The sequence below is a fragment of the Uloborus diversus genome, chromosome 4 (assembly GCF_026930045.1).
Source record: "Uloborus diversus isolate 005 chromosome 4, Udiv.v.3.1, whole genome shotgun sequence".
Classification (NCBI taxonomy): Eukaryota; Metazoa; Arthropoda; class Arachnida; order Araneae; family Uloboridae; genus Uloborus; species Uloborus diversus.
In genome coordinates this window covers 90320876-90336184 of record NC_072734.1, presented here as the reverse complement: position 1 = coordinate 90336184, position 15309 = coordinate 90320876, and the positions used below count along the sequence as shown (strand labels likewise).

Here is a 15309-nt window from a genome sequence, read left to right as displayed (position 1 = left end):
TTAATTAAATGGTATTCATTTTACCATATGAAGAATTAGGATTGAAAATGAAGAGAGAAAATAAACTATAAACCTATTAATAAACTAAGACAATAAAATTTAAGTGCAAAAAATATTTTGTTAATCTACAAAATCACTAAATTTAAAATCAATAAAAAAAAAAAAAAAAAGGTGCTGGTGTTGTCAGAAATCTCACAACTAAGCAACGAAGACTTTTTTTCCCTTTAATGAGGTTGAAATATTGTTTTCGGATTATGTAAATAATTTAGGTAACAATGCGTTTGAATTAAGAACTAGACATTTTTCTTAAATTCTTTTCATGTTCTAAGATTCCCGAAAGGCATTACATTATAAAGTAAAATATGGGCTATTTAAAACTCAACGGAGAAATAACCTATTGTCTATTGATAAAAATTAAAATTTTAACGTTTTGGCAAAACTCAAAATTATCAGCTTTTTTGTAAAAAATAAAATATTCTTGAAAAATCAGTTTTTCAATAACACATTCTAGTAAAAACATTGACACTGTAAACCTTTCAGTAAAATGTAAAAGCTTATCAGGCAGTTTTGCGTGTACTTGGCGATAAAAACTGGGGAGACTTTTTGCCTATAGGTCAATAACGAAAAGTGAGCCAATCTTCTCTGTTTTATTTTCTCATATTTTCAGTGAACTTTTTCAAACAAACTACCTGTCTGTTTTAACTAGTTTCGGAGAGCAAAAAATAAAAAGTTAAAAACTTCGTGAGACAATATTTTTTTTCAAAAATGTATAGTTTTGCACAAGTTTTAGTACTTATGACTTTTTCCTTGATTTTGTGCAGGCTTTAGAAAAAAAAAAATTCAGACTTGTTATGCATGTTTATAAAGTTTAGTACATTTCTTTGAAATGGATAAACATTCAGCTAAAAGGTTTTTGTACATAAATCTTCGCTTATTATTAATTTGCTTGTTAATTTAATTTGACTTGCTTTAATCATTAAAATTAAAGTATCCCTACATGTTGTTAGTTGCACGTCCCAACAAGTGCTAATTTTGACAAAATTCAAAATTTTCTTTTTTTTTTTTTGAATTTATCACTTCCTCATCTTTACAAAACTGGTCAGTTTTCATTCGTTGGAAGCAGATATATGTAGCCTTTGCATGTACATAGTATACGTAAAAATCTAAAACTTTCAATTTAAATTGCGTTTTTATGTCAAATTTGCACTGTTCGAAAACAACGCAAAATATTCTCTTCCAATTTTTATGAAACTTCGTAGATTTTGTTTCCATATTTCCAGCTACGGAATGCTATATTAAAATATTATTCAGAACAGTCAATTTTTTGGTTATGGATGTGTTCTCATGGTATCGATGTAGTAAATTTGTGTGATTTTTTTTTTTTTTTTCAAAAAAGGGCTTTGAGTTCAAAAAGTATTCATTTTCAATGTATCCTCAAAATATTTGGTACATGCAATATGCAATAGGCGAGAGTAAATATGTAACTTTTAGTGGTGCTTTGATTCTTATAAGAGACACATTTTCTTTTTAATTTCTTTTTCTTTTTAAAGTTGAAAAAAAAAATTTCTTACAAATTTTGCAAAAATTACAATTTCTGTACAACTTTATGAAAGTATTTTTGAAAATGCAAGCTAATTTTTACTAGAACCCCCTCAAAAATACAATTACCATGTTTTTAAACATCGTTCTTCAAACAAACGACTCGAACGTATTCGGATCGTTCCTATTTTTTATTTCCATCTATTTTTTTTTCTTTTTCCATGTCCCCTTCTGTCTCGCACACAAACTTTCTTTCTTTTCTTCCTTTCTTTTTTTTTAACACAATTCAATCTCACATTGATAGTATTGACCACGTGACCGCGTCGCTGAAGTTTGTAAAGAATTCGAAACACACACATATTTTAACAAAAAAATGAATGTGGACAGAACATTTGATTGAAAAGGTGGTGAAATTTGGAATTTTCTAATAAAAAAGAAAGAACGAAAGAAAGAAATATTTCTATTAAAATTTCGTTTGCTTACAACGAAAATTACAAAAAAATAAAACGAACAAAATTTTTATTTTAAACAACAAAAACTTTCCTCTTTTTTACTTCCTGATATGCGACCTTGCTGCAAGGACAGTCGTCTGCACAAATGCAAGCAACAGATTGAACCCCGATGTTACTTGATAATCGCAACGATGCGAACGCTAAGCGCGAATTGCAATAATGGAACATCCGATGAAGGGTATTGAGCAGCTTTGTTAAATCCCGGTTCGTGGATATTCTTCAGAGTACAATACTCCAAATTACGCCCGGATGCGAAGCGAACGGAAGTAACCAAGTCTTGGTGGAAGAAAACGATCCGAATTTTCGTTTTAATAAAGTTTTCCTCACAAGTCTTTTTTTCCCCCTCCATCGCTTTAAAATGGAAAATTGAACATGTTACATATTTCTATGCTGCACTAAATCTGATTTTGGAAATATTGGGGAGTAAGAACATTTAATTTAGTTTAAGATCCAGCAATATTGAGTGGTTATTAATTATTGACTGGCTTTAAAATTTATGTAAAAATATGATTCAACAAAGAACACTGGAAATCAGTCCATATGTAAAAAGAAAGAAAGGGCTCTGAATCTTCATTTAAGATTCATTTTTCATTCTCTCTCTCTTTTTTCCCCCGCAAAACCAAATTTAAAACCAAAAAAAAGTAAATGAATGAAATAAAATATATAGAATAAAACGACAGAAAGAGAACTGACTAAAATCAATGCACAACAAAAATATTGTTCAACTGATAAGTAAAGGAAATGAAATGAAAGAAATACATTATAGTTTGAAAGTAGACTTTCGAAGAGGACAAAATGTGCTGATTTTTCTGTTGATTCCTTTGACACGTTTTTCTAAGTAATAGAATCATCTTATGTCCCAACTCTCCCTCTCCCCTCCCCTTTTTTTCTGTTCTTTGCGAGAATATGCAACTCGAATATTCCATTTTTGATTCGACTAACTTTAAGTTGCTTTATTAACAATGTTTTATTTTTATTATTATTATATTTATTATTTCAAAATCAGGCCAGTACTCACACACTAATGTCCTTTGTATCTCTTCAGTCCACTTTTAACATTATCATATGCCCTTATTGGCGTTTATGGGAGAAATTTAAATTGATTTCTAGCCAATAATATTAAACATATATTTTTTATATTCAGTAAAGGTATAAATGATTTAGTTTATTGGGGTTAATGCAAATAAATGTGCCTATGGATTCACAGATGTCCGACAAAAGCAACGAGACAGTTTCACTCAAATTTGTGCCCATTTAATTATTTTTACTTTTTTTTATTAAGTAAAGATATATTTCTCTATTCTGCATTCTGCAGGATAAGTGCAAACACTAGCTTGTTTTCCCTTCGATATATTATTTTCTCCGCAATAATTGTCTTCTTTTTACAAGAAAGAAATGAATCACACAGGAGAACAGCGATTTGGTAGTCTAATAAGATCTGTAATTTGTTTTTGAATACCTTATGGCCCTTCCGAGCTCAAAAATAGTCTTAATCTTGGTCACACATCAAGTTTTTAAGTTACACAGTGATCAGTTTATAAAATATTGGATGGAAAAAAATAAACATTTTAAGGTAAGCAATCAGCAATTATTGAAATTTTCAACAATCATTAACTGCAAAGAGAAATTGTGTTTCAAATAATTGTTCTCCAGTGTTATATTACTTCTAAACATTGTTTTCCGGATTTCTATTTAATTATTTTTTTAGCTTTGCGTTTTCACCCGTCATCCTAAAACTACAAAATCTTAGTGCAAACAAGTGATACATTGGTCTGAGACACAAATACAGTAATAAATATCATTTTAATTTTTCATTAAAATTATAGAAATCAATAGTATAATTATTACTACATCCTAATGAACATTTGAAACAAATGCTTTTAAAGATTATTTCAACTGAATTTTAATCGTTTAAGTGTGACTGCATTAACCCTTCTTCGTTGTACAAAAAAAAGATAGATTCAATTAAAAACTACATAATGAGTTTAAGAGAAAATATGCCATTTATGTCATAACATGCAATTAATAAAATAGGTCGCATTTTGTTCGGAATTGAAACACATTTGAAGCATCGGGAATTTGTCAACGAGGGCACTTATTTCAATATTTTTTTCTCTGTTTAATTTAATCAATGAAATACATATCTACTTGAAGTGTTATTTCAAACTTTTTTTGCTTTATCTACTGCAATCCATTTTTTTGGTTAGTGTGAAAAATGATAAAAAAATAGTAAGCAGAAGTCATACATCAACTTTAAAAATTCGTTAACATATGCGGGGGACGAAATAGCTTGACTTAAAAAATTAAAGCGAACGTAATTAACAGTATTATTTTGTTATTTAATATATGTTGACTTTTAAAATGGAGTATACATTAGTTGATTAACACTTAAATTAAAAATTAAGTGAACACATTTAATTACAGTTTTACTCCAACTGTTAGAATGTGAAACAATATTGCAACATAAACACAAATAATAGATGGATTAGCTTACCTGCATAGATGGACAGTGTTGGACTGATCATTTGATGCGTGAAGAACGACCTGTTTGGTCCAGAAGTCATTAAACTGTTCATATTGCACAAATTTTTTCCGGTACCGATTGAAAATATTATTCCAGTTGTTATCATGGGGGGAGACCACACCGGGTTCAAAGTTTCATTTCTTTTTCATCTTCTTTCTCTTAGTAATATCATGATCTAAAGAACTTTGCATTATCAAAGTAATCCTTCATGAAAACGTTTTGGGTTTTCCTTTTCATCGAAGATTACTAATCCATGAAATTGTCACTAACTATATGAATGAGCACTCGTAAATATTTTTCAGGTGACGTCCGAAATTATTTAGCACAAAGAGAAAACCATCAGGAATTGTAATTGAGCACTAGTCAATTCTGTTAATAGGGTAACTTAAACCACATCAAATTTCAGGTGACAAAATCCCAAGTATAAACAACACCAGACTACATTCTATTAGTGATATATCAAAATCCACCACTATATTAGTGATATATCAAAATCCACCACACGAACATGAAGAGCATTAAGCGCGCACATACATCACGTGAGTTCACTTCACTGCGTAAGGAAAGGAATTCGAACAAGCAGACGATATTCAAAAAAAATAATAATAATTACACTGGTGAATGACTTTGTTTTTCAAGGCAGCTAATAAAGCAACGTAACCTACGCACGGCCGGCCGAGCTGCAGAAATGAGGATTTCAGCACGGTGTGACTGAAACTCGATCGAGTTTGGGAAGTGTTTCTAACCCGGTGGGGAGGGGGGTTGAAAGCACGCGTTCGGAGGGCGGGGTGGTAGGAAAAGAAGGGGATGAAACGATAGCGGGGAGAAAAGGTTCGTGAAATAATAAGCGCAGCTGGGCAGCTGAATCAAGCTGGTGGCTGCCGTTGCTACAGCTACCAGTCGAAATGTTGCCACATGTTCGCCACACGGGTGCTCGCGCCTCTTCATGATTTTTTTGACTTCTGATTTCATTTCATTTATTTATTTATTTTTACATTGTTCTAGGGGTTTTCTCGCTCTAGTGCATTCCACCTCAAGATTCTCAGACAAACATCTTCATAGAAAAAGTGTAGTGGCGTAGAGAAGGGGGCATATGGGGTCATAACCGCGCGAAAAAAGAAACTAAGTTCGCAACTGCACAGAGCGAATCAAAATATTCATCCCATATATGTCGCTATCAACTTTTCTACTTATCTATCATTTATTTATTTACGTCTACATATCAATATCTATCTATTTATCTGTTTATTATATACCTGACTATATTTTTGTGATTGAATGTTTTGAATGAACTGTTCACTCTTTCCCCCCCCCCTCTCTATTTTGTAGCAAAAGATCCTGATTTCAAGGTTTTTTATTTTGTTGCATCATGATGCATTTCCTAAGTCACCTCTCAGTCTTATGGACCTTTCGTGGCATTTGATCAGATATGTGCAAAAAAAAAAAAAAAATCGCTCCTTTACAATTATCGCAATATTGATGATTCGGACTTATTTTCCTTTTGTGTAAACATGTGCATAATTTAATGAATGTACCATTATGTGACGTCAACATTACTCTGTTTTTTTTTTTCTTTCAAAAAAGGAAATTTTTACTTTTTGACTAACGATGCGAATGTTTCATGCATGGAAAAAGTAAGGAATTAGAGAAATTGATTTTTGCATGAGAACGTTCAATTCTATCTCATCACTTACTAGTTCAAAATGTTTTTACGACCCGTAAAAGAAAGAAACAAATAACGAACTCAATTTTATTTAAACGCCTTTAATTTTATCCCCTGCTTCTACGTTAAGGGGTCTCAGGACTCATAAGTTAAATGATACGAGAAATACCCGCTATTTAAAAGCTTGTCACTAAATTTCAATACAAGCTATGACTAAAATTTTAGTTTTAAATGAAAGCTGTCTGAGGAAAAATACATTGCTTAACACAGTTAAGGGGGTCCGGGACACATTTTGAAAATTTTTTTATTATGTACTTTAGAGTTTTGAAATTTTTTGAACTGATTCATCATTTATTTAATAAGCAAAATCATAACATAAATATGAAAAAAAATTTTTTTTTATTTAAATTTAATTAGTTTTTTTCAAAAAAATGGGGTTGCTTTAAATTGCTATAACTCAAAATATTGTTCGTCAATTTTCAATTTTTTTTCAAAAAAGTATGCACAAATATCTAAGCTTTAATTTTTATTCGGCGATTTTAAAAATATTGATTCAATAAGAAATAAAAAATATTTGAAGAAAAATTTCGAAAAATTCGAAGATACTTTTTTTTTTAAAAATCATAATTTTTGCAGTAAACGTTTTTTTTTCAAATTCGCCGAATAAAAATTAAAGTAAATTGCTTGAAAAAGATATGCTCCAAGTTTCATTACTTTATCTCTATCGGTTCCTGACTTATAAGAGTTTGAATGCAAGAAATCGGGAAAAATTGCATCATGGAGAAAAACGCGTTTAAAGTTTTAAAGTTATGTACACATTCGTTAGATGCATGCAACAAAAATAACTATAACTTTCGTTCTATTTAAGGTGGAAACAAGATTCAAACGTCCTCTTAAGCAGAAAAAAACGGAGCAATTTTTCAAATTATAAAAAAAAATTTCAAAATTTGAGGATTTTTGTGTCCCGGACCCCCTTAAACAACATAATTTTATTATAGTAGAAAATAATATTAAAATTCAGTTTTTCCTCAAGAGCGAAAAATTATATGTAGCATCGCGCAATCTCTCTGCTGCAAAATACAAGCATAATGTATTGCCATATACTTCCTTGGGAAATAAACCTAAATTTAAATTAAAAAAAAAAAAAAAATTAGCAAAATTTTGGGGGGAAATTTTTTTTTTTCTTTTTTTTTAAGAAGTTTGATTTTTACTTAAAATTTAGGTTATAGAGATAGTCCAATAAAACATACATGAAAAGTTTTATGAATATATATTTATAAAACTTTTTGAGACATCGAGCACGCAAAACGAAAAACAGACTTCTGAATAAAAGAGGTTTAAACAGCTGCTGTTGACAGATTTCTCGCTAAGGATAGTTAATGTTTTTACGATAACTCGAAACGTTTTTTTTTTTTTTTGCGTATGGTAATAAATAAAGTATCAAATTGTTCAGGAGTAAATTATGCACAACATATAGTTTTCCAGACCGTCAAACATTTTGAAGGTTAAGGTGTTTTGACCCCTTAAATAGTTTGTAGATATGCCCTAAACGAACTATATTACTACGATATTCTGAGTGAGTGAAAATTATGTCGACTGTTCCTGTATAATCATCAAGAGCAATATAGAACGCTGTTCTTTTTGAAGTTCTTTTACTACCTATGGAATAAAATGTATGAGTTGAACAGACTCAGCTATTCTTTGTAATTGAATTTAAAAATATTTGCCTTTAAATGTAATTTTTGTGTACCTATACTATTTACGAATTCGTTTCCCAATAACTATAGTAGTAAATTCTAATATAAAAAAACGACTTTTTAATTTAAAAAATTTTTAATTAAAAAAATTTTAAAAAACACTGAATGTGACAATGAATATTAAAACAAAACCCGGATGTATTTTCTTTCTTTTTACTTTCTGTACAATCAAAGTTTTCGTTTTTAACTTTTAAAACTTGTGTCAATTACTCATAAAAAGGGACTGTCTTTTCCTATCTTCCTGCCTTTCATTTCTTCTTCTTCTCTTTGTTTGTTTTTTATTTGAAAAAAAAAAGTCAGTTAAAAAGAAGAAATTTCCTTAAGAATTAATAATGTTTGGTCGTTAAAACAAAGCAAAACAAATAAATTCTGTGCTTCAATATATTTTAGACTAATGACATTCATTGAATTCAGACAAATGATCATCGTCAAAATTTATTTTATTTTCTTTTATTTATTTATTTGTTTATTTATTTATTTTTATTTTTATTTTATTTATTTGTTTATTTGTTTATTTATTTATTTTTATTTTTATTTTATTTATTTATTTATTTGTTTATTTATTTATTTTTATTTTTATTTTATTTATTTATTTTTTTTTAATTAATGAAGATGCTTTAAAAAAAGGAATGTTTTAATCGGAATTTCAAATAAAAAACGGTAAAAAAAATGTCATTGGTATATATACTTAAACTACATTTAAGAAAAGCTTTTAAATGAATGAATGAGAAAATTCCGAGCATTATTTATGAGCAGAGAGCGACAAAGATTGTTCAATCAAAGAAGCAATTTTCGGCACCACAAAATGACAAATTATTTTTCAGAGTTTTTTTCTTTTAGAGAAAAATCGGCATTTCATGGCTGGTCTACGCGTAATTTTGTAATGATCAACTTAAACTCAAAATTAAAAAAAAAAAAAAACGTTAAAAAGCTGAAGCAAAATAATAATTACACAAGAAATATTCGAAAGATACATTTTACACAATATAAAATAATATAGTACAGCTATAGCTAGTCGCCGTAGGTGGTAAGGCCACAGACGGGAAACTGGGGTTGGCGAGCGAAGCGAGAAGTAGGCGGAGCCTCCGAGTTATGAATGTTGTTTGAAGGACCAGAGAAGCAAGTTATTGTAAGTTATGTAAGATAAAAAAAAATTTCAAAATTGAGCCTTTTTCTATTCTCTACAGATTTATAAATTCGGGTCGATAAATAAAAAAATTTAATTGGATCCCACACGAGTTCTTTTTAGGCCTCGGGTTTCCGACATAAAATCTATGTATATATATATATATATATATATATATATATATATATATATATATATATATATATATATATATATATATATATATATATATATATATATATATATATATATATATATATATATATATATATATTTCATTACAGCAGTACACATTTCTCAATATCTTACAACGTAGATGACTTGTTTGGCTTCATGTATTACAGTATAACCTTTAAAGTGCTATGATTTAGTAGTAATAATGATTCTTGACGAAAATAAAATATTTGAAAAGATAGTCTGAACTGGAGCTTTTTTAGCTATAAAATTAAACAGTTAACAGTTAATTTTGAACGTCTGTTTTTGAACATATTCCTCGTCAAGACCTTTTTTAAACGACGATTAATAGAAACAAATCTGTCTTTATGTTCGTTATATATATTTGACTTAAATTTCCCCTTAGGGTTTAATAATAAAATAAGTTGAATTCTATATCTTGAAGGTTCGTTTTAAACATCGATCATTGTCGCTAATGTCAATATTTTAAAAGCTGTTTAAAATTGAACGAAACTTGTTTAAATCAAAACATTGAATATGGAAATGAGGTGTCCTTGTCGTGATCATTTAAACAAAAAAAATTATTTGAATTGGACTATATTTCCTTAAAATATATTAGAGGGAAGAGACAGATCGATAAAGAGACCGCCAGACACACATTTTCCCTTTTCAAAACCCTACTTTCCCATTTTTATTTTTCCACATTTATTTAATTTTTTAAATTATTAACTTATTTTTTCGTTTTTAGCGATATTTTAAATCTGCATTAATGTTTCTTTCATGTCTTTTTCTTACTTTTTTTAGCTTATTTCCCCTAAAAGCAAAAGAAAGAAGAAAAAAGCATGAAAGGATTCCTAATGCGTCTTGAAAATACCTTTAAAAAACTATTTTTAAATAATCAAACTAAATAAAGCAATTAAATAAATATTTTCAAATTAGTAAGAAAATAGAAATTCTCAAGTGATAACGGTACCAGTCCTACCTTTTGGCCAAATTTTCAAAATAATGAATATTGTTTATGTTTTTGTGGCACCAATTTTTATGTTTTAGCAGGCGTTGTACATAAATTTATCCCTGTCTTCTTCACGTGAAAACATATTTTAAACTCATCAATGAGCTAAACTTAATTATTGCAAACTATTCCATGAACATTCAAGTAAATTTAGACAATGTTTAATTTTTTTTATGAAGTTAAGAATTATTTAATTTTGCAAGTTATTTCTAAGGTATATGAATGGGAACTTGTGAGCATATGAATCTAGGGGGGCATGTGAACAGTACCTATATCCTCTCCGTAATATTAATATTGATGTAGGATGTTATAAGTGTAAAAAAATTGTAAATAGATCAATTATTTATTATTAATTATTAATATTATTATATTATTGTTAATATATTTTGTAATTATATTTTTTTACAATTGGTTTGTAAATACATTTTAGAATACTATTAAAAAATATTTGTTTATTTTTACTAAATAGCTGGTCAGAAGGTTAGTGTTGTATAATACTTAAATGAAAAAAAATATTTTCATTTAATTAAAAACTGAACTTTAAAATAATTTTAAAATGCATTAGCGTATTCTGTTCTGTTATTACATTTTCTTACCTTTCTACACGTACCAGCATTTTTTCTGTCTTTCTTACTTTATTTATGTTTTTCTTTTTTATTAACCAAGATGGCTTTCTAAACCTACGTAAGTTTTTATATATTCTCCGAGAATGACAAAGAGTTGAGTCATTTATCGAAAAGTTTACAAATTTCCAAACAACTCATTTAGCCTGGTCTTGTCATTATAGGACTGTGATTATCTAATATAGCAATAAAAAAAGCAATTAACATCCTTTGCGACTTTTATGAGTTGAGTACAGATGTACTTAAAGGAAAATCTGCTATTTTATAATAGTCAATGCTTTCAATTTTTTAACTGTAAAAAATATTTTTATTATATTTTCATTTTAATATTACAGTTGTACTAATATCTAACTGCGTGTGTTAAAAGTATTTTATGATGATTACTATGATTTTATGTAAGGAATAGTAATTATGCTTAGTCCTTTCTAGGTCTTTTCGTGCTTCGTACTCTTCGTCAATCTCATTCACTGTAAATTAATTTTTACTAACATTAGAAGCATTTATATTTAGAAGCATGAGTGATCAATTCTAGAGTACAGAAATTCGAAAAGAGCAAGGGAAAAAAAGAGAAATTAAAAGAAAAAAACAAGAAAATCTCAAAATCAGACTGCAAACCTTCACTGCGAAAATTCTAATTTTTCAGAAATAGACTTATGTACTTTATTTTTAAATTCTAACCTAGTCCCTTCTTGGTTTTTGCGTCTTCCCCCCCCCCTCTTTGTCTATCCGATTCCCTTAAAACTTCAAACTTAGTAATATTTGAAGCATTAACTTTTAAAAGCATAGAGTGATCAATTATATAGGATAGAAATTTGAAAAGAGAAGATAAAGAAAAGTTTTAAAAAAATCAAGTTTAGGCGGCATTCTTGACTGAAAAAAAGACTTTTTTAGAAATAAATATACGCATTTTCTTTCTTAAATATCAACATTGTCCCTTCTAGGACTTCGTAAAAATCAATAAAATAAGTAATTGTTTTGATGATTTTTTAACGATAAACGCTCCAAGTACTCGTAGCCCGTAATTAAATTCAAATCTGATAATATTTACACAGGTTAACTCTATAAACGTTGAAAACAGTTAACTAAACTGAAAAAAAAAAAAAAAAAAAAAACGCTTAAAATATCCTAATTTAAGTTATCATCACTGAATGACAGCATTTATTATTTTTAGATTTGTCATTCTGCTCTTGCAATATTTGTTTTAAACATATGTTATAAAATATTTGTTACAAGAAAGCAGTCAAGTATCTTTCAAACATAATGCCGGTTTTATGTTATAAAACACTATTTTTATAACACCAATTAATAAAAATCCTGTGTCATTTGCCTAAAACATAACAGCGAAAACAATAGCGTCACGTTCTCTTAGTAATTGCATCATTACACACTGACGCAAAGAACATCTTTTTATACCTTTCGACGACAAGCTAATAAACAAAACAATCTTCAGAAGAAATACGTCAGAGAGCATAAATAACCGACCTGGTCACTTTCTCCTTTTTTAGACACATTTTTATTATTTGTGGCAACAGTGCTTCGGGCCCATTTGCTTCCGCGCTATGTTAGCTTCCGTCTAACGATGACGTAGCATCCTGTCGGTCGCGTAGTGTATAGGCACACCTGCAATTTCAACGCGACAGCTGGCAACACAACAAAAGGCACGCGCACGTGGCTTGCCTCCTGGGGAAGCCATCTGTCTGCTGTGTGTGGAAAAAAAACATTAAAAAAATGATAGAACCCCCCTCTCGTCTTTCTCCGTCTCGATTTATTTTTTTATTTAGTTATTATTTATTTATTTAATACTTCATACTTATAACCGCACACTCTTCAAAAGTTCCGAGTTGGAGAATGTGTGTAAAAAAGCAAAAGAAAAAGTGCTCCAGACCTGTGGAAAAAAACTAAAGCCCAGGGAAAAGGTGGGGAAAGTTAAAGGCGGATATAATACTCACCGTTAGTAAATTGAAGATACCGTTGCAGCAAAGATTTTTTTTTTTTTTTTTTTTTTTTTTTTTTTTTTTTTTTTTAAGGAAGTGATGTAAAATTAAGAAGAAGATTTCAAGACGAAAGACAGTTCATTTCATCGCATCATTTGATCCAGCAAAAATATTGTTTTGAACGTCTTTAGAAACGTTTTTAAGTGAAATAGATGAACCCCTTTCTTAGGAAAGGTGAAAAACGGCCTTAAATTCTAACTTGAATTCAGAAAACATTGAAGTCAATTCGATTATGATGAGGTGTTTAAACATCACCAATCTCAAACCTCCCTGACAAGAAGATAAGCCGTCGACTTTTCAAAACTGAAGTTAAAAACGAATGCTTTGATTAATATTGAATTATTTTAAAGCGAAAGTATGCTTACGTAACGTATGCTTTATCTGAATTTTTTTCGTTTTCAAAATTATTATTATTAGCAGTAGGATTACTTTAATTTATAAGAATGTTATTTTAAATTTTCCATTATAAAAATGAAAGACAATGGAGACTTTGCTTTTAGATGCGCCACTATTTTTTAAATTAACATTTACTCTTTAAAATCGAAACTAATGGTGAAAAAAAAAAGAAAATTTTAATCAATCCTCAAATTTGCAGTTAGCTCGAAAATTTTGAAAGTAGATTGAAATAGTTTTCAAGACCTAATCTCATAAAGTAATGGATATCATACGATAAATTTCATAAAAATATGAAAAGCATACATTTTTAAAAGGGCAGATTTTAACTCCTAAGAAAAATTATATAATCTTTTAGTCATCATTACGTCAATAAAATAAAATCAAGATATTAGGACAATTAATTTTACATTTAATCCTTCCACATTCTAAATCCTGATGTCAAAATATTAAATGAAATGGTTAACAAAAAATAAAAAATCTTAAAAAACGGGGGGGGGATTTATCTCATAATTAAAGTAATGGATATCATACGATAAATTTCATAAAAATATCAAAAGCATAAATTTTTAAAAGGGCAGATTGTATCTCCTAAGAAAAATTATATAATCTTTTAGTCATCATTACGTCAATAAAATAAAATCAAGATATTAGGACAATTAATTTTACATTTAATCCTTCCACATTCTAAATCCTGATGTCAAAATATTAAACGAAATGGTTAACAAAAAATAAAATCGAGATTTTTGGGAAATCAATTTTACGTTCATCCTTTCATGCTCTAAATTCTGAAAACAAATGAGATTATTAATAAAATAATAATAATAAAGGGAGAGGGGGGAGGAAAGGAAAGTTTACAAGCGAGTGATCAATAAAACACTACGTAGACAAATAGTGTAATCGAAACACTCAATGGAACCCCTCTATTTTTTAAGAGGGCGGAAAACTCAAGTTCTCTTCCAAAGACTTCTTTTTCTTGGGGAAGGGAAAAAGAAGAGGGGTTCCCCTCCTCCTCGTATTTTAGGCGCGCTGAGTGCTCTGAGGGGTTCTCAAGTGGTGTGACGGTAACTGTCAAGTTTACACTTTCTAAAATCGCGTAAAGACCTCATAAAATATCTCGAAATCATCCTCTTCCGCAGAGAGCACGAACATGAAAAGAATCTCAAGAACTGGATCGTTGAAATACCACTAGAGTTTATTTACTTAATATTCTATTTGCTTGTTTGCTTGTTTATTGCTTAAAAATTTGTTTATTTTCTTTCTTCTGGAAATAGTTGTTAATGAAAATGGAAATTACTTTTTAGACTGTTTTGTTTTGAATATTTTATGGTAAATCCATCGTAGACATTGTTTTTACATTTGTATAACAAGCATTTCCAGAAGAAAGAAAATTAACAAATTTTGAAGCAATTTACTAGAAAACAGGCAAATAGGCTAATAAGTAAATAAACTGATATTTAAAAATATTTTTACACTATCACTTGTCACTTTATTGATTTTTCTTTTTTTTTTTTTTTTTTTTTTAAATCTCTGAACAGTAAAGGTCTAATCAGATGTAAATAAGGTTTTTCATGGCTTGAAAATACTCTTTAACATGTTTTAGAGGAGTGTAATACATTTTGTAAGTGTATCTTAAATGAAAATTGTAAAGACCATTACAGCGATCGATTCCATAAAAAAGAGATTAAAAGGAATATGGAAAAGAAAAATGTTTTGTGTCCTATTTTTATTTGTAAAGTCTACATAGCATTGAAAACAAAAAATTCGATGCCTGCATTTTTGATTTTTAAAATGTAGAATGCTTGATATTTTGAATTTAAATAAAATTAAAACAATCGGATGTGTTTTTTAAATTTAATTTGATTAATATTTTCATCTTTATTAATATTCATTTATTATTGTTTATTTTAGTTTTTTTATTGTTTGTTTCTTTATCTATTTTTTCAGTTATTTTATTTATTACTTATTTATTTTAGTTTTATGTATATATTT

General features: G+C 28.7%; 1 protein-coding gene across 1 annotated transcript in view; it reads right to left on the bottom strand.

Moving 5' to 3' along the window:
- Window positions 1-4945, bottom strand: part of LOC129219952 (protein CBFA2T1-like) — a 169246-nt gene extending 164301 nt beyond the window's left edge. The window contains exon 1 of the mRNA XM_054854268.1: window positions 4546-4945. Coding sequence (XP_054710243.1) covers window positions 4546-4681 — 136 coding nt within the window. The 5' untranslated portion in view covers window positions 4682-4945. The remainder of the gene's footprint in view (window positions 1-4545) is intronic.
- Window positions 4946-15309: the final 10364 nt, after the last annotated feature.